General features: G+C 36.9%; 1 protein-coding gene across 3 annotated transcripts; it reads left to right on the top strand.

The window, feature by feature from the left end:
• Positions 1–3,184: 3,184 nt before the first annotated feature.
• Positions 3,185–12,306, top strand: LOC133877488 (transcription factor Pur-alpha 1). 3 transcript variants are annotated; one of them, XR_009901747.1, is made up of 6 exons: positions 3,185–3,914; positions 4,030–4,077; positions 10,721–10,861; positions 11,007–11,246; positions 11,369–11,622; positions 11,918–12,306. XR_009901747.1 is itself a non-coding variant. In XM_062315808.1 (5 exons), exons 1-5 carry the CDS (start codon positions 3,597–3,599, stop codon positions 11,519–11,521), a joined length of 900 nt encoding a protein of 299 aa, XP_062171792.1. In that variant the 5' UTR covers positions 3,186–3,596; the 3' UTR covers positions 11,522–11,853. The 3 variants fall into 3 exon arrangements, 1 of the variants encoding a protein (XP_062171792.1); XR_009901746.1 differs by having other exon boundaries at positions 11,915–12,306; XM_062315808.1 differs by lacking the exon at positions 11,918–12,306 and having other exon boundaries at positions 3,186–3,914; positions 11,369–11,853.
• The last annotated feature ends 8,449 nt before the right edge of the window (positions 12,307–20,755 follow it).

Below are 20,755 nucleotides of genomic sequence, written 5' to 3'. Positions count from 1 at the left end.
AAGCATGAGTTCATGAACATGAGGGAGGATAAGCTTGAGATAGACATTTCTTGGAGGGCGGGTTTTGTACTTTGCTGAGCTTCGAGTGCGACCCTCACCCCTCTGCCGTCTTCCCCAATTGCCTCATTCGTCCAAGATGACTCTTGCAAAGAGATGGGCCACGATCTATGTGAAGGGGTAGCCGGTAGGGGTTGCAACTTGAAGACTTAAACGGCGTCAAGTTTAGGCTTATACTTCGTAAGTCTTAAGTTTAGTAAAATGATAAGTTTAACTCAAAATAATCTGCACCCTTCAATATATTTATTATTTACAAAAGATATGCTGTAGTTAAAATTACAACACTGAATTTGGATCCGGTACAACTAAAGCAGTAAAGCATCATAACAAAGCTCGCTTTTTTTTTTTTCCTAAGCAAAAAGAAGAACAAAGCTGGTTTATTAGAGTAGGTTTTGAATGAGTAGCCCGTAGCCGCGAGTTCTCTAATCTATTCGCTCTCTCTTCTCTGAGCGTAGCCGCAATTTCTCTCAGTCTCTGCCAGGGACGGAGGGAGGGGGGGGCTGGCAGGGGCCATGGCCCCCCCTCCCCACAATTTCCTTAAAATAAAATATATTTCTTAGGTAGAAAACAAAAAAAAAAAACTCTAAAAAATTAAAATATATATATATATATATATATATATATATATATATATATATAAGGTAAAAATCAAAATTTAGCTTATTTGGCCCCTACCAAAATTTTTTTTTTTTTGGCCATCGGCCCCTGCCCATAAAAACTTCTGGCTCCGTCCCTGGTCTCTGCTAGAGTTCCTCATCGTACGAGGTTCCAACTTCCATGCATTGCTGTCCAATGTGTCCATAAATGAAAAGACGAAATCAGCCCATTCGGCCTTCGGAAGGGAGGGCACCAATGCTTTTTCCGTTTTCTTTTGTTGGGCCTACTACTGATAGAGTGTCAACTAATAAGTGCTTATGTTTCGCCCATGGACAGACATTTTAACGAGAGGGTGTCAAATAATTTTTTTTATTTCTTTATTTTTTTATTATAATTGTATCGTTGAACATTGAAATTGGTTATAATTATTTTTTATTCATTATAGTTCAAAAAGTTCATGAGAGGTTCTTGTAGTAAACAATAATTACAGATCAGTCCCTGAACATATTTTCCATCTAAAAGTTAAACAGATTCCGTTAGTTAGTCATTACACACCCAATATGAAGCTGACACGTGTCCATTACAATAAAAAAAATATAAAATTTAATAAAAAATTTTGTTTAATTTTTTTTTTTTTTTTTTTTTAAAAAAAATAGGGTGGCTAGGGGTGGCCATGGCCTCCCCCAGAGGTGGTTGCCACCCACCTTGTTTTATTGTTTTATTTATTATTTTTTTTTAAAAAACAAATATTTATATTTTATTTATTTATATTTTTATTAGATTTTATATTTTTTTTATTGTAATTGACACATGTGGGCTTTCTATTGGGTGTGACGTGACTGAGTAACAGAATCTGTTAACCTAGTGGATGAAAAATTGGTCCAGAGAGTGATTCGTAATTATTGTTTACCACGAGGACCTAGCATGAACTTTTTAAACCACCCAGAGTGAAAAATGATTATGGCTAATCCCATGGACAAACAATGTAATTATCCTTAATTGCACTATTGGTCTCTGAGGTTAGCTTAAATTATAAATTACTCCATGTGATTCAAAAAGTTAATAGAAAGTTATTGTGGTAAAATATAATTACAAATCAGTCTTTGAACACGTTTTTCATCCACCAAGTTAACAGATTCTATTAGCTAGCCACGTTAAACCAAATAGGAAGCTGACATGTGTCCATTATAATAATAAAAAAAAAAAATAAAACAAAATAGTTGTCTTTTTTTTTTTTTTTTTTTTTTTGTCTTTTTATTTAAAAAAAATAAAAATTACTAAAGGGGTGGCCGCACACCATCCTTGGCCACGTCTGGGGGTGGGGGTGACTAGGCGCCCCCCCGCCACCTAGCACGCCACCCCTTAAGTATTTTTTTTTTTTTAAAAAAAACAAATATTTTTGTTTTATTTATTTATATTTTTATTATATTTTATATATTTTTTTATTGTAATGGACACGTGTCGACTTCTTATTGGGTGTGACATGGCTGACTAATAGAATTTGTTAACTTGGTTGATAGAAAACGTGTACATGATTTATTTGTAATTATAGTTTACTACAATGACCCTTAATGAACTTTTTGAACTACGTGTAGTGATTTGTAATTTAAGCCAACCTCATAGACCAATGGTGTAATTATCTTATTTTTCTTCTTCTTCTTTTTTTATTTTATTTTATTTTATTTTTATTATTTTTTATTTTATTTTTTAAATAGGAGTTAAAGTGTGTGTATATATATCTTATAGACTTTTTTAATCCCATATATCTAGTTATATTGCAATGAATCTTCATTTTATGCTACCTTTGACACACATCCTTAAGAAAATTGAGCTTTGTCAGGCTTGTGACTCCTTGTCTTTGAACAAAATCTTGACAACTTTGCAAAACTCATTTCATTGTTACTTTTCTTAAACATGTCTGTTGTTACCTATGTAATATTAGAAGAAAATTTTTTTGACAATGAAACTATCATCGCAAATGAGATAAATCAGTTTTAAAGAGATGATAAAAAGAAAGGAGTTAAAAAAAAAAAAAACAAATAAAGAAAATAAAATAAAATTTGTTGCTAGGGGCTAATGGCAAAAAAAAAACCTTATAATTTTTTATTTTTTCACCTTGAAATTGTTTTCTACTTGAGAATTAAGGAGGACATGACCCCTCTCCCTCCCAATGTGGTTGGGCATGTACATATTTACTTTTTGAATGCAAAGTTAAAAACGAAAAAAAGAAAAAAGAAAAAAAGGAGCTGCACCGAGTCCAAGGATGATTCCTGAAGGAAAATACGGTACCTCGAAAACGAAAAAAAAAATAAAATAAAAAAAATCAGAGGTTATGGAAAGTAGATCGTTGTGGAAGTCAATTAAAAAGTTGTTAGGCGGTAACTGCTGTCAGCGGATGAAAAGCTTTTTGCTTTGTCTGTAACGAGGTGATGGATTCATGATGTATAAAGGAGGGAATTAGTTACTGCAAGCAAAAGGAATAGTATTACTAACAGTGAGTGAATATATAGTAACAGATGCGCCTCCCTCGCCCCCCTCTTCCCATAAAAAACGCGATTTTGGTTTAGGACATGAGAGAGAGAGAGCATTTGAATTATTATAAAATAGGAACTACTGGTAGTAGGAATTTATATGAATTTATGATATGAGAGAAAAATAATAGGCCATGCCAATTGCCAAATATGAAGAAGAGACTGAGTCAATTCCCACCGTCTCCCATCCATCCTCCTCCTCCTTCGAACCCCTAATTTACAGAACGAACCGCTATTACTAATTGTGAGCCATCCTCCAATTATTCTTCAGATCTGCTACCTACCAGTCTCTCAAACCATAATTGATTAGACTTTTGCTTCTTCTATTAGCTCGATTCGAAGCCTGAGTGGGTGGTTTTGGTTTGCTTTTGACCGCTATTTAGGGCTTAGGGCTAGGGATAGAGTTTTAGAATGGAGGGGAATTCGGGTGATGGGAGTGGGGGTGGTGGTGGTGGTGGTGGTGGTGGTGGTGGGATGATAGGAGGAGGGATAGGGAATGACGTGGAGCTGCTGTGTAAAACGCTGCAGGTGGAGCACAAGCTCTTCTACTTCGATCTCAAGGAGAACCCTCGGGGCCGCTATCTCAAGATCTCCGAGAAGACCTCTGCCACCAGGTCTACCATCATCGTCCCCTTCTCCGGCATTTCCTGGTTCTTGGATCTTTTCAATTACTATGTCAATTCCGATGATCAGGACGTCTTCAGTAAGGAATTGCAGCTCGACACCAAGGCATTTCCTTCTTTCTTTCTCTGCCCTGGCCCTTATTTTTATTTATATTTGTTTTTTTCTTTTTTAATTATTTTCTTTTTATCCATTCTCTTCTGACTACTTGTTTACTTTTCAGGTGTTTTACTTCGACATTGGCGAAAATCGGAGGGGTCGCTTCTTGAAGGTGCTCACTCTTTCCTACCCCTCCCCCTCCCCCTCCTTCCTCTGTTTCCCGCCCTTCCCCCTCTCTTTTCTTTCTATAGCGAACAACTTCTCTTCTAGTATATCATCATTTTTTACATTCTTGTTTACTCAAGTTCAAAGACCATTCCTTTCGCTCTTCACATATTACTACTTCGTGTTGCTCTTGTGGTTCTCTGTTCTCTGTTACATCACAAGTTGTTCTATAATTTGACATATAATTCTTTAAATTCAGCAATGCGTTTCGATTTAAGATGATTCCACTGTACAATGCACACACATTGCCCCACATCAGAGCATTTGCTTTGATCTAATTCTATAACTTCGTGGAGTGTGTATCACTAGCCTTGGTTGATGCCTTCAACTATTTTCTCTTCCTTTCCGTTACCATCCGGTGAGATCATGATACGCTGAAAAGAAAGTCTTATCAACCATTCTTGACATATGAATGTCTAACTAGTATCATTTTACCAGAAATAATAGAGAATCATGGAGTTCCTAACTATTACTCGAGTAATGCTAGAAGGATTAGTCCTCCTTGTGTCATCTCAAATGTTATGTAGCTTTTAAAATCACTATTTGACTAAAATCCAATAATGATCATCTAAAATTTAATGGTAATTTTAAAAGTCACATGACATTTGGGAGGACTCAGTCCTCCTTCTAGCATTACTCCCTGTTGCTTAGATAGACTGCCTTCAACTGCACTCAGCCCAATTCCACTTCGGATTCTAGGTTTTTGAGTTAGAGTTTGTCCTGCCAAAACCCGCATACAATCACACAGACAAATACATACAGACTAGATTAGATCCATTTTGCTGGGCTTGGTTCAAGAATAAGGTTATCTTTCCTTTCAACCCTCCTTTTTTCCCCGTCTTTTATTTTATGTATCTTGTGTACTTTGCTTTATAACGTGTCTTTATAGTCAATTGGATATGCTGACATTTATCGGATATCTTACGGATATACTTACATTATTGGGAATTGTATTCAATAATATGTCGATGGATGAAAGTTACAACTGTTTTATTTCAAGGTAGGGCAAGGAATCCACAAATGTGCCCTAGGTTTGTTTCCCTGTTTAAACCTTTTTATTGCCTATCAGATTTCTGCATGTGGCAACTGCTTGAAAAGTAAGGATCTTGCCTGATGAGAGTTTACTTTATCGTCTAGAGAGGACAAAAATTGGCAGCTTTTCTCACTATTAATACCAATCTTGACTGACTTCACTAAGCATTTTTTGTATGAAATTATATCAAGTTCACATATCTAACTACAACTGGTGTAAGGGTTCTTGCCCTTGACACATATCTACTCCTAGTATAGGAGCCTTTTTATGATATTACTTTTTAGTTTATGTAGCTTACAACCAGCGTTAGTGATGTAGAACCAACTATAGTTACAAAAATTACATGGTTAAAGTGGCGAAAAGGGAGGAGAAAGGTATACTTCTTGAGTACTAGAGTTACGCCTCTTCGCGCTTTTTAATGAGATTTAATTATTATTTTTTTTTTAAGAAAAAGAGGGGAAAGAAGCCAAGGGAAGAGAAAGAGAGAAAGAAAAAATCTAAAAGAGGGAAAGAAATAAGAAGCTAAGGGGAGAGAAGGAGAGAAAGAATGAGAACGAATTTCACATAATTTTTTATTTCATCAAAGTCTGTCTCCATGGGAGTATAAAAGACACTTAATAGACCTACGACTAAACCCTAATATAGGACAAAACCTATTTATTTGATTACCAAAAACACCCTTTACTCTTGAAAATTAAACAAATCATAAAACTAAATACTAATAACCCAATTAACAAATAGGACCTAGATTAAAACTACAGGGACCAATATTACCAAAAAATTTAAAAAGTATAATTGATCTCTAAAATTAAATAACACTAAATTAAAGTTGAATTCATGCCTCACCCCTTGCATCAATTAGGTTAGAGGCTCATGTTGTGTATGTGATGCATGTATGTGATGCATGCCATTTTTTTTTTCTTTTGATGTTTTCTAACTGGCAGCTGCATTTGTTATAATATTCATAAAATGTCTTATGTTCATGTTGCTCACATTTAGGTATAATTCATTAATTTATCCGATGGATATAGATCAGGTACTAAAAGGGTTCGTTACTGATGGGGGCAGGGGAGGGGGTTATGCACTCATGCCTTGAGTTACCGTTGTATGATAAACATGAGAAAGTAGATGCACAACGTGAATCATAGGAGCGTCTATACACTTGTAGCCTGAACAAATCATGACTTCCAACTACCATATATGGTTGTTAAGGGAGTATGCATTATCAGTCTTACACTTGGTGTTGGAATTTTACTTAGATTCATGCCTAGTATAAGGGCAGGTATGTTGTGGAGAGAAGCTTATTGGCGACAAGTAGTGGATAAAAATATGGTAGTTAGGTGGGAGGTTGGTGCTCTAATGTCGCCACCAGGTCATATGGGGCGAGTCTTTGGAAACATATTAGAAGGCATGTGATGCCTTCTCTAGTTTTGTTGGTATCGAGGTGTTTGATGGTGGTCGAACCAGGTTTTGGTACAACATTTGGTGTGGGAACTTTCTCTAAAGGAAACCTTTCTGGAGTTATTTTGCATTGCATGAGATAAGGATGCTTTGGTGGTGAACACATGTTAGCTCACAATGGAAAGGTAATTGAGATATGAATTTTATCATATTGGTGCATGATTGGGAGATGGACGCTGTTTCTTCTCTTTTCAATGCGCTGTATTCCATTAGGTTGGGTCGGGGCATGAAGATAAGCTCTGTTGAATTCCTTCGAAAAGACGATTATTTGAGGTCAACATTTTATATAATTTTCCTTCCCAGCATTGATTTCTCTTTCCCTCATAAGAACATTTTAAGGTCTAAGGTTCCTTTGAGGGTGGCTTTCTTCAATTGGACAGCTTTCTTGGTATGGATAATATTCGTAAGCGTCACATCATAGTGATGGATTGGTGTTGTATGTGTTAAAAAAGTGGAGAAACACCTGATCATCTCTTTCTTCACTGTGATATTGCAAGAGAGTGGGTTTTGCCCACATGGGTGGTGGAGCTCTAGGCATGCTGGAAAGTAGGTTTGGTCAAAATGATTTTAACATTGTTAGAAGATTGCGAGAAAAAATGGGTTTGGAGCTACAACTGTGTTTTCTTTGATCACTATGAGTGGATATCTATTCACACCTTTTTCAATAACTCTAGCTTTGTAGATTTTTGCGCTCTTTCCTTGTTCTTGATCTTGATGGATGTTTTTCTCTTGTTTGCATCTGTGTACTTGAGTTGCGTCCCTTGCGCTTTTAATGAATTTGTTTTATTTATATAAAAAATAAGTATAAGGGTCGAAACTTCAGAAATGTTGGGGCCAAAATTGGGGATGAGATTGTATGATATATAAGATTTGGAAGTCATATGATAAACAAGTAACCTGTTTTGGTAAGATATGGAAGTCATATGAGAAACAGGTAACTGGTATTGGTTTTTTTATTTTTATTTTTGGGAAACTAAACTTTACCCCTTGATCTATCAACTCAATTGTAATGTCCTCTAAACTAAAAAAATGTTGCAATTGACCTCCAAACTACTTGCCCCTTTCACTTGGCTCCCTTCATTAAATTTTTTTGTTAAATTCGACGAAAAATAAGTCAAAATGACTATAATACCCTTATATTTTGATTTATTTTGATTTATTTTGATTTATTTAATTTTTTAATTTTTTTTAAAAAACAAACAGAGGCTTGTCCACGGATGAGACCCACAAGGTCTTCATGGAAGAGGAGACCCCACGAATGGAGACCTCGCTGTGGGTCTCATCTAAGGATTTCTTTAATTTTTGGTATTTTCACATATTTCACCCGGTTATAATAGACTTTTCATGCGTTTGCCATCCAAGTTAACCAAAAACCCTAATGACAAGGGGTTAAGTGAAAGGGGCTAATAGTTTGAGGGGCAATTGCAATTGTTTTTAGTTTGGAGGAACATGACAATTGAAGTGAAAGTTCAGGGGGATTGAAGTGTAATTCTTTTTTTTTTTTTTTCGAAACAAATAGGATATAATATTCTTGTATTTTACTTGATTTGACTTTTAGATCCCAATTTTGCAAATTTAAGATTTGAGTTTACTATCATTTTAATATACTTCACTAAAAAATGTTCTTGAATGTAAAGCAAATTTAAGCACTTTCAAAAAGCTTAAGCTATATCATAGCTCCGCCATTTTTACTCCTGCATGTGTTATGGGGGATAATTCACTACTTCAAATATAAATCCTTGGACTTTTTTAGCCAATTATGGCTTGCCCACAAAAGATTTTTTTTTAGGGGTTTGCGATTCTCTATGCACCCCAGTTTGATAGCGCACCATATGTAATCCAAGTTATATGGTACTTGAAGGAGTTAACATCTTGCTACGGATATGAGAGTAGCAGTCTGATGTACTTGCTGCCCTGCTGATGTGGGGAACAGGCCTAGGGAGCCTGTCAGTTACGTTGCTAACTCAATGAAAGAAGGGATGTCTCAACTCAATTCCTTGAATCATACAAGCTCCTTCTTGAGTCAGTTTGAAAATGTTAAAAGAATCTTGGCTTGGTGGCTAGAGTTGAGGGTTATATTTTGGAGGTTCTACTCAACCTATGCAACCATCCACAACCTTCCTAAGGATACCGGGCTTACTTAGTCTCTCTCTCACGCATTCCTCTAGGACACCTGAGACACCTGACTCTCTCTACTGATTCGCTGGGACATGTGTTACCCTTAGTGTGTCCCACACATTAAATGGCTTCAAGCCATGCTTCAAATGATTCCAGTTGGCTGGATGATGACACGGGTGATTCTCATTAGCTTAGGTGACACCCACTACTACTAGAAGTAGCCCCTTGTGCTAGCAAGTTTTTTTTTCCCATTCAATATACCTAGAGAAAGAGAGCTTAATGCTTGGATAGAAACCCTCTTAGTGGATGGTTTCAAAACAATATTGAAGTGGACAGAAATTCCTCCAAACCCGGTTGGAGGAATTTCCTCCAAACCCGGTTGGAGGAATTTCCTTCAACCCAGTCTAATAAAGTGTCATGTGTCTTTCTAACATGTGAGAATTTAATTTAATATGACTAACAGAATCCTTTACCACCGTTAACTCCTTTTCTAAGATCTAAAATTTTTTCACTCTTAAGCAAACAGAGGAGACCAAGAGTCTCTTCCTCACCAAAATTCTCATCAAGACCAGAATTCGTCGCACTCTGCAGCAATACGTCCAATAACGGTGAAAGGATTTCTTCATATGCCTTCAAGTGGACGAATTTTCCCTTACAGTGCCATGTGTACTGAGTTCTGCATTTTCACTCGGGAGCACATACAGCCTCTGCAAGATTTTGCTCAGGAAATTTTGTCATTGTGTAGCTTGTCTTGTTTGGCAATGAATTGGAGGCGCTTTTAAGCCCTAGCGCTATCGGAACTATCTATTATCGGACTTGTAGGGTGAAGTACTAGGTTTCTCAGACAGTCCTGGGCCTTGCTCCCTCAGTTCCAGGGGGAACATCCACCTCCTTCTCTGCGACACCCCCATTCATCTCATGCAATCGCCTTTTACTTTGCATGAAATGGTTCACTTTTTCTCAGTACATAAGTGGAAACGATGCTTTCAGTGAACCCAAATTATAAACATATATCCACGCGTTGGTCTTCGACCTGAAGGCATATGAAGAAATTCTCATCTGTTATAGATGAGAGACTCATGTCTAAGGGAGAGAAGGGAGATGAACTGTCAAGAGAAAGAGACTCTTGGACTCTGTGTGTTTGAGAGAAATTTTAGACGTTAAAAAAGAAAGAGTAAACGGTAAAGGATTCACACACATGTGCCTCTCACATGTTAGAAGAACATGTCACTTTATTATACTGGGTTGGAGGAAATTTTTGTCCTATTGAAGTAGCCATCAGGGAACCTAAAGCACTGGCTATTAGCCTGGCTCTCCTCAGAACTGCCCCACTCTCCCTCAATCTACATTCTCAATCATTTTCTTTTGTCTGCCAGTGCACCTTCTCTTTCAAATCCTAAGAATTGGAACAATCTTTTGCGAAAGAGTTCTCTCTGCACCAAGCCTCCAAAACCTTTTTTTTTTCCTCATATTTTCTGTATTTTTTTATTTTATTTTTTGTAATATGATGATGAGCCTGTTAAGAATTTTGCTACCAAATCATCACCGTCTTTGTAAAGCACCCTTTGACCAATTGAACTTATCTATCCCGCTTGAGGAGTAGCGTTTGGCAACTTTTTGGCCCAGCCATCACTGAAACTGGAGTTTTGCACTACAATGGGATTCAAGTTCGCCAATTAGAGAGGCCACTTTTCGACAATGTCAGTTTCTTTTGGACTCACCACTCTTTTGGTTGGTAACACCTCAAAGGTAGGGCATTTTGATCCAGTTTCTTCCAGTTTGAAACTTTTTTGGACTCACCACTCTTTTGGTTTTTCCCTTCTAAACGTTGTACATCTATCATAAGTTACCTGAGCTGCTAATTGTTATAGTCTTGCTTTTCATGATCACTAACTATTGTGAACAGGAGAAGGAAATTGTAAGACTTTTTATTTTTTGTTCCCAGAAATTAATGGCTCTAATAGATCTGCTTATGCAGGTATCCGAAGCTTCGGTTAGTAGAAATCGTAGTACAATCATTGTTCCGGCAGGAAGCTCCAGGGATGAAGGATGGGCAGCATTTAGAAACATTTTAGCAGAGATAAATGAAGCATCAAGGCTTTTCATATTGCCCAATCAGGTGTCCCTGTTTTCCATGCATAAACTTCTCTCCTTGTTTGCCCTGTGAAAACATTTCCACTTCTGAAGTCACATTTTTTTTTCTTTTTTTTCTTTTTTTTTCTCTCTCTCTATTTTTACTCCCCCTGTTTGTTGCATGCTTACAGCCAAGTTCTGAACCTTCGGAACGCCTTGGGCTTTCAGATGATGTAGGTGCTGGCTTCATCTCTGGCCACAGTAGTCAACCTGCCCCAAGTTCTGAATTGAATGTCGACAGGACTGTTGAATTGCCAGCGCAGGATGAAATTGGTAGCATGGGGGCTTCAAAAGTAATTAGAGCTGATCAGAAAAGATTCTTCTTTGATCTTGGAAGCAATAACAGAGGCCATTTCCTAAGGATATCTGAGGTGTGCCTACAGAAAACTTCTCTTACAGAGCCTATAGAACTTTTGTTTGTGTAATTTCTTGTTGAAGGTTTATGATGACAAATATAGATGCATATTATCCTGGAATGCTATGAATATTGCAGGTTGCAGGTTCTGATAGGTCCTCCATCATTCTCCCCCTGTCAGGTTTGAAGCAGTTCCATGAAATTGTGGGTCACTTTGTGGAGATTACCAAAGACCGAATTGAAGGAATGACCGGAGCAAATGTTCGGACAGTGGATCCCCCTCAAAGATGAATGCTAGCCTGGGTTTTGGCGATAAAACAAATGAACCCATTTGTTTTTTTAGAGCAACAATTAGGTGTTTGGTTAGGGGTGCGGTTATGCTTTCAGTTGTGGTCAGTTATTTGCTTCTCTTTCTTTGTTATCTTATTCAAGTCTGAAATAACCCGATTTCTGTTTGATCAACAGAAAATTCGGAGATGCTTGCTTAGCTTAATTTCGAACAGGGAATAACAGAAAAAAAGAAAGAAAAAAAAGAAAAAACTTGTTATGGTCAGTTTGATAGTGTGGCACCTACATTACATTATTAATAATGCTTATTCAAGATATGATTTCTTTCTTCTTTACTTTCAGCTAGTTTTTAATGTAGGTTATCAATTTTACTTTTATTGTAACCATGGTTACTAGCAGATTGCAAGGACGTCAGTCGTCAGCTAAGAGGCCTTGGGATTGTACTGTAGGGAACCCAAGCGAAGAGGTAAACAACATATGCATGGGTATACCATCCAACCTCAGTGTTGGTTTGAGGGGATTTGGAAATCCTGGAGATGGATTATCAATGGAACCGCCAAGTTTCAGGTCTGAGGGCTATGCTACTCCATTGGCAACATTGTACAGTTGATTAATTTCCATTGTAACTTCTCGTAATACCCCGGGCATACATCCATACACACTGTGTTTGCCCGACGTTCCATTTAGTGATCCTTTATTTATTGGGAAAAGCTCCTAGTTCGGGTGGACCTTCAAACTACTACATAATTGTTAATGTTCTCTCAAATTATTGATTACGTCAATGTTCACTTGAAACTATCAAAAATTGTCAATGCCTTCCCCCCAATGATAAAAATAACCTTTATTTTTTTTTTTTAAAAAAATAAAATCTAAAAAATAAAATAAGAAAAAAAAAGAAAAACCAACAATCAATGTAGGGGAAAAATAAAGGGTAAATGTATGATAAATTTATGAGTCGTTGAGCGATTTGAAATTAGTCACTCATTTTTTAAAAATCAATTTTTCCTTCTTCAGTTTGTCGCGGATTTGAAATCAGTAATTTTGTGATTATTCCGTTTAATTTTTTAACTTCCGTTAGTTCCACGTCAATATTTTTCATCACATCATCATAAAATTATATTTTTTATTATATTATAAATTTAAAAACTTAAAAACTTAAAATTTTATTTTTTTTAAAAATGAAAACTGGGGGTTTGGGGGGGTGGCTGCCACCTACGAGCCACCCCCATGAGCTGGGGGTGGCCGCGCAGCCATCCTTTACCCATGCGGGAAGTGGTGCTGGCCACCTCTAGGTGGCTACCGTGCCACCCTTGGCCTATGGGGTGGCCGCACGGCCACCCCCATGGGCACGAGCCACCCCAAAGCAAGGGGGTGTCCGTGCGACTACCCCATAAGGTGGGCCACCCCAAAGCAAGGGCCGTGGGCCACAACAGAGCAAGGGGATGGCTCACGAGCCACCCCTCGCCCCAAGGGGTGTGGTTGCCACCACCCTCCCAAACTTCCATATTTTTCATTTATTTAAAAAAAAAAAAAACTTTAAGTTTTTAAATTTATAATATAATAAAAAATAATATTTTATGATAATTTGGCCAAACTGCTGATGTGGCACTAACGGAAGTCAAAAAAATTGGATGGAAAAATCATGGAATAGCTGATTTCAAATTCGCGACAAACTGAAGGAGTAAAAATCGATTTTTAGAAAGTGTATGACTAATTTCAAATCGTGTGTCAACTCAGGGATTTATTATACATTTACCCAAAAATGAAATAAAATACACACCCTAGGGTGGATGAGCCACTCCTAAACACGTGGAGGTGGCTTTGTCACCCTAAAGGGGTGGTTCGATGTACACTCATTCTTTTTTTTTTTTTTTTCTTCGACAACCACCCATTCTTTTTTTTTTTTTTTTTTTTTTTTTTTTTTCATTAAAGGGCCCACGAAATTGTCACCCTAAGAGGTGGCCCTTTTCTTTTTTTTTTTTTTCTTTTTTCTTCTCGAATTTGTAGGGGCATATTTATCTTATTGAACAAATTTTAAGTGTGATTTTTGTCTTTTTGCTGGCATTGGATGGACATTGACAATTTTTAGTTGTTTGGAGGGGACATTGACCAAATATATAGATTATGGAGACATTGACAATTTGGTGGTAGTTTGAAAGGGTATGTAAACTTTTTCCTTATATATTTAAAGGGATAAAAATGGAGACTAGTAGGCCCTTTAACGATCCATATGCACACGGAAAACAACAAATATTAATTATGAGAGATATTAGGGTTGTAATCAAATCGAGTACTAAATATTCAAATTTGATTGGTTTAATTTTATTTTGAATATGATCCAAACTTGAGTGTACTATTGAGCTAGATAATCTCTTCAAGTTCGGTTTATTTATTTTTTGAACAAATTCGAACTTGTTTACAAGTTGTTCAATAAACTTATTTATTTCTTATATAAAGTAAATTTCGTTATTGTTTGTATTTTCTATAAATTTACACTAATCATTAGTTACTTAATTATTGTTAATATTTTCATTTGAGTTAGTAAAATAAATTACTTATTATTAGAAACTTATAAAAGTCAACTTTACAAATCTTGTTTTTGTAATAAATCATACATAAGTTTTTCTTAAAAATTTATAACCTTATCTAAAATCCTAAACAATCCAATCTCGAGTATATACACACACACATACATACATGCGCACATATACACAAATACACATATCTCTATACTATAACATAATTAAAATAATGCAAGTTATAACACAAATCCCATCTTTTTTTTTTTTTTTAAGTTTTATTGTTTAATAAAATTAATGATTTTTTTTTTTTGATGTGGCAAAAATGCTAACATAACACTAATAGAAGGTGTAAATGTGGCCGAAAAATTGACAAAATGACCCATATTAAATTCACAACAGACTTACGTAGTTACAAAAAAAGAAAAAAGAAAAAAGAAAAAAGAAAAAAGAGGTTTGAAGTATTATTAAAAATAGCGTGTTGACCCAGTGATTTATCTTAAATTTTTTCTATATTATATGATATATAATTATTATATATCATATAATATGTAATTATAAAGTATATAACTATATATAAGGAGTATGTGAGACATTTGTTTCAATCAGACTCATTTCGATAAGACCGTTTGAATTATAATTTTTTTTTCATTAGGACAGTCTAATCACCGAATGATATATATGCTTTAAAAACACTAGTTATATATTGTTACACTCCTCTCTCTCATGAAATGAGACCCACTCCATGTGAAAGTGGTGTGGGTAACACTTTAACGGTGTATAACTGATTTTTTTTTTAACACCCCTTATATGTGTGTGTGTATATATATATATATATATATATATATATATTTCATATCAACTAGAGGTCATATGATTATATTTTTGCTTTTTAACTTCTTCTTTATGCATTTGCCACGTGTCGCACTTCGGCTTAGACATGCCTGTCACTACAAAACATTATGGGTTCCCTCGTATCCATGTTCAATCAATCGCTACTCTTCATCTGGACCATCCATCCCTTATCGTCACATTTAATTTTCCGACCACTTCTAATCTAATAAGGGTCACTCATGTAGTACCTCACGCATTCCCATCCGCCCTGTTTTTTTTTTTTTTAAAACAAACAAACCATTCATTCATTATAATAAGAGGAAATAATTGTAAGATTGGTTCATGGGTTTGCCTAAATCATAAATCACTTTCTGTAGTTTAAATTTTTTTTAGAGGATTATTGTGATAAACTATAATTACAAATCAGTCCCTGAACACGTTTTTCACCTATCAAGTTAATATATTTCGTTAGTCAACCACGTCACACCTAATAGGAAACTAGCACGTGTCAATTATAATAAAAAAATATAAAATATAATAAAAAGATAAATAAATAAAATAAAAATAATTGTTTTTTTTTTTTTTTTAAAAAAAGAAAAAAAATACTGAAGGGGTGGCCTGGCCACCCCCATAGGTGGCCGAGGGTGGCGTGTGCCACCTCCAAAGGCCTTCTACGGGTGGCCTTTGACCAGAGGTGGCCGGGGGTGGCTATCGCTGGTTCAGTATGTTTTATTTTTATTTTTTTTAAAAAACAAATATTTTTATTTTATTAGATTTTTTATTTTTATTTTGTTAGATTTTTTATTTTTATTTTATTATAATCGACACGTGGCAACTTCTTATTGGGTATCACGTGGTTGACTAACGGAATTTGTTAACTTGGTGGATGAAAAACGTGTTCAGGGACTGATTTGTAATTATAGTTTACCACAAGGACCATCTATGAACTTTTTAAACCATAGGGAGTGATTTGTAATTTAGGCCAACCCTATAGACCAATTGTGCAATTATCCCTAATAAGAGACCTAAAGGGCCAGTGGCAGTAATTAGGAGTACAAAGACACCCTAAAAAAAAGTCAGACACTGAGTCTTGACTTGGGAGCAGCCGCCTAAGCTTAAAATATGGACAACATTAAAATCCTCCATTTACACAAGAGCTCTACTAAAGGATATAAGAGAGGGCATATCTGAGCTAAAATAGCCATAAAAGTCTAGTTATGATCTAAAATCTATTAGGTAGGCTGTGAAGGATAACTTAAATATTACAAAAAAAAACAAGAAGACAGAAAATAAAGGAACAACATTGGCCGGCGGTTCTCTAGTCGCTTGCCGACACGTGAAGACCACGCGTTGACGATAGGAGTAAGGCGACTGGTGGAAGGTGCCAAAAGCTCCACGGGAGGTCGGTGATAGCGGGGGAAGGCGGAAAAGCTGTCACGCGCAGTTCTTTGATCTACACGCTTCGATGCGTGGTTAATAGATGGAGAAACTGCTGGCGGCAGAACGGCGTAGAGGGAGTCCTGAACACGTTGGTGCGGCGCATGTGGCGGTAGAGCTTCTGGAATTATACAGATCGGACTTTGAAAAACCAGATCCAAAAAACTCCCTTAACAGTGGCGGTTTTGGGCTTGCGGGCAGTATGTAGAGGCTCAGATTGGTCCTTCCACAAAGAAGAGAGGCAATTGGAGGTGTTGATTCAAGATATTCGCCCGAAGGCAATAGATAGGGCATCTAAAGAGGCAAAAAGAGCCCCTAAAGGGCAAGAATGGGAAGGGGAAGGAGGAGGAGGGGATTAAGGGGAAAAAAGGGGAGGAGGGCAGCCCGGTGGAGGTGAGGGCATCTGCAAGAAAGAGAGAGGGTAGAGAAAGGAGACTTTAATGTGACGTTTAAAAAGTGTCTCTCTGCATCCTTTTCAGTTACTAAAAAAAAAAAAACTTGATTATTGGTGAAAATAATTATTGACTTCTAATTTTAACCAAGTGTGTGTGTGTTTGTGTGCAAACAAATATCTTAAATGCGGAATTTAAAGAAGATAAGATATTTGTTACAAAGTGAAAATTCTGTGAAGAGAAAAACCACTCCATGGCAGCCAAACCCAGGAAATCCACTATCCAAAAACAAAGCTAGTTACAAGACACTCGTACTCACATAACCATATGCAGTAGTCATACTTTTAACTCTGACACGAAGCCCATCGTGAACGCTTCCCAACCAGATCTTCCACCTGAAGGGGTTTTTGATGGATTCCTTTACCTTAGGGCCGACCCCTAAGATAAACTTCACACGAACTGTTGAGCACACACCGGCAACGGCTTGAGAGCTAGCGAATCTTCGATTCTCCCTAAACACCCTCTCTAAGCACTATGGAATTCACTGTCGAATTCTGTACAAAACACAAGCCTAGGACCCTCTATTTATAGGCTTACAGGAAACCTAAAACGGCTGAGATTCAAGCTCTGGCTGGCGAGCGTCTGGACGGAAGTTAGCCTCGTCCGGACGGTTTTCTGCGATATCCTTTCAGAAACAGCGCAATTCTATCTTTATCAGGTTTACGTCCGGATGACTTGACTGAGCGCCCGGATGGTCTTCGCGAAAATCATTTCCGCGTTCGAACGGAACTCTGAAATATTCTGAAATACTGAACATCGTCCGGACGTGTTGCCATGTTGTCCGAACGGCTTGCTGAGACTTCTCAAACAGTGTCGACTTCTGAAATCCAACTCCTTGTTGAATACTGATTGACCTAGCGTCCGGACGATGTTGCTCTGACGTCCGGATGTTTTCATCGTTATCTGCTGGACACTGAGGGGCTTCCGGACGCCTTCAAAGGCCCGTCCGGACGGTTGCACAGGAACCGATTGTTTTGAATTGGAAATTGCATGAAATCTTCATGGACATTTTCTTAGAAACTTGTGACCATACACATGGCATGAAATGAGACACTGTCCATATTACTTGAAGACTCTGAATAGAACCGATAATCCTGTTAAAAAGCAACCGTTACATAAAGTGTTTTTATCAATCAGAATGTTGCCAATATAAAATACTAACAAACTCCTACTTTGGCCATTCTGGGACAAAAAACACTTGACCAGTTTGAAAATACATTCCTGGTCCAAAACAAAAAATATTCCCCTTTTTTGTCTCAAAATGACAAAAGGTAAACAGAGTATAAGAGAAAACCACAATTACTAAAATTCAAAACAACAAGAATAATAGTAAAGTGTTTCACCAAAAGATCAAATCAACAAGAGAAAACCAAAACCTCAAGAAATCACATTTTTTGAATTTGAGCCACTTCGGCTTCTTGCTTCTAAAGCCGAGAAACCATAGACTGAAAATTTTCAGTCACTTGTGTCTTCTAGCCTGAAACAGATCATCCGCAGAAAGAAATCCTCTATACAAGTGGTCTGCAAGATGATAAAGAAGATTCACCATTGAATCTCTAGTTGGTGCAGATCTAGAGGAAAAGGTTACGGAAGACTCTGTATGAGCAGGGGGAATGAGTTTATCTAAAATTTGAGATCTCTGGAACTTATGATTTCAACACTGGTTTGTTTTCCAAAGAGCCCTCTGTCTTTGGAAGCTGCCGGACAACATATTCCTGAAAATATTTAAATAGAAATCTATCCAAAAATAACACCACAAGGAAATATTAGATCCTGTTAGTTTCAAAAAGAATGTGGCATTATGATGGCTATCAATTGGATGTATAAAGAAATACAAAAGTAGATATAACAATCCAAAAGACAGATTAATAACATCCATTCAGCATAAAGACAGAAAAAGATATTCATGCATAATCTCTCAAATCATAATCAATTAAAGATTTCAATATTCTAAAAAGAACCAAAGCTTAAGAGAATAAGGAAAGTCAAAGGAAATGCCTAGGAATGAGAAAAGATGTGCAGAGAATGCCAAAATCTCGGGATCAGTTCGAGAGAAAACACACACAACACATCATGATAGAACAGGCAAAAAGTAGTGTGTGTGTTTGGCAGAGAAAGCAAAAAGCTCGCGTCCGGACGTGGCACATACTCATCTGGACGGCATGCTGTCAGATAAGAGATCGACAGAGCCGAGCGCGTCCGGACGCAAGAACATGTCCGTCCGGACGCTTCACACTGGAGGCTGAAAAGCAGAGGGAAATATGCAGAACAAAAATTTCCTAACGTTAGCTTCAGAACACGCATGTATAAATAACTAATAAAACAATCAAATAGCATTTCAAAAATATACCAGAACATAATAGAGAGTTAAGAGTCAATAAGCACAAAAAATTTCCCTACAGTTAGAAATTTTTCAATAGTAAACTTAACTCATGCAATGCGTGTGTGTGTGAAAGCTTTCTTAATAAGGTATGAAGTTCACTGATATGACTTCAAGCAACCGGATTTTCTAAATAAGAGAGAAAATCAATGTTAGATCAGTCAAAAGTCAAACCTTATTTTACTAGGGCCTAGCCACCCTCATCTGATACACTCCCCCTAAGTTGCAACACTTTTTCTTTTACATCGTCCTTTAGTGACCGTCTATTTTCGCAATGATTTGGTCACTAACTGTTTCTATAGGGACAAAGTTCAAAAACAGATTTATAGCACAAAAACAGTGGATCTTTTATTTATCCATATTTATTCAGTTTTAAATGCTTTTTATCACTTGGTGCTGCAACCTAGAAAGGATGCCAGAATTTATTGGTTCTAGGTTCAACTAGCGAGTTGGTCAATTTGACCATCTTAGCAAAAAATCTCATATTTGAATTTTCAGAAGCTAAAAGTCAGAGAGAAAAAAAAAAAAACCTTAGAAGAGCTTTGGATAGTGCACAATTTTTTATTGCATGAAAAAAGCAACTATCTAGAATTAGGCAAAAACACATACAATATCTGAAAAACAACTCAAAAAAAAAAAAAAAAAAATTTTGCATCTTCTCCCCCAATTTTTTTTTTTTTTTTTTGGTTGCTATTGTTGAAAACAATAAAATAGAAAAACAAGAAAAACATGATTACACAGAGAAGAAGACAGTTTAGTTCAAGCATGTAAGACAAGAGCAAACTTGACCTTTGGGAGAGAGGTTTGACTATATCAAGACAGAAAAGCAGTGACATGCTTTCTCTGTCATCCCTAGAATGTACCTGTAAAAAATTCTCAAAGCAACCAAGAGAAAATCTAGGGATAGAAAAAGTGGTTCCTCAAACAGAATGCAAGGCAAAAATAGGATATATAAGATATGACAATCAATGCAATGCAAACATACCTGGTATGCACTAGGATTTAGGAACCAAAATCCTAGGCATGGTGAGACTGTACCTATACTAGGTGAGTCCACTCTCCTTCAAGGGGTGAATGGTCTCATCCTTTCTGACTCAACCCTGGTGTACCCGTGGTAGATGTGATCGGGTATTGCTCATACTGTCCATTCTCCTTAGCATCCCTTGTACCAAACTTAGCAACCTTTCATAGGCATGGTTGCTATCGGGCTTTTGCGGCTTTTTCTTGTAGTGCCTTGATGTGTTCTTCGGAACAGACCACTATTGTTGCCGCTGATGCCATGGAATCTGATGTCCCGCTAAAGGTAGAGTACCTGATGCGGTCTTAGTAGGCAACTTCCTCTGTGCCTTCTTCTTCTGAGCTAGGAGCTGTGGATATTTGGGTCAGATGTGACCGGTGATGCCGCAGTGATGACAGGTGGGCAGGCTTCTTTTGTTGGAATGTTGCTTAACTTTCTCTGCAGAAATATGGTTAGCATTCTTACAAACAATATTGCCCTTACCTTTTATATGTCTCATATGCGGAGGGACATATTTTGATGAGGAAGAATCTTCAACTTCACTTTTCCTCAGAGCATCCTGCTTAATCCAAAGCCTGTGGAATCTCAACAAATAAC

The sequence above is a fragment of the Alnus glutinosa genome, chromosome 9, assembly GCF_958979055.1.
Source record: "Alnus glutinosa chromosome 9, dhAlnGlut1.1, whole genome shotgun sequence".
NCBI classification, from domain to species: domain Eukaryota; kingdom Viridiplantae; phylum Streptophyta; class Magnoliopsida; order Fagales; family Betulaceae; genus Alnus; species Alnus glutinosa.
This window is presented reverse-complemented; position numbering and strand designations above follow the sequence as displayed.

Coding starts and splice junctions, on each gene's coding strand:
- LOC133877488 (XM_062315808.1), top strand. CDS start 3,597: ATGGAGGGGAATTCGGGTGATGGGAGTGGGGGTGGTGGTGGTGGTGGT. Junction 3,915..4,029: donor AATTGCAGCTCGACACCAAG/GCATTTCCTTCT, acceptor TTTACTTTTCAG/GTGTTTTACTTCGACATTGG. Junction 11,247..11,368: donor ATTTCCTAAGGATATCTGAG/GTGTGCCTACAG, acceptor TGAATATTGCAG/GTTGCAGGTTCTGATAGGTC.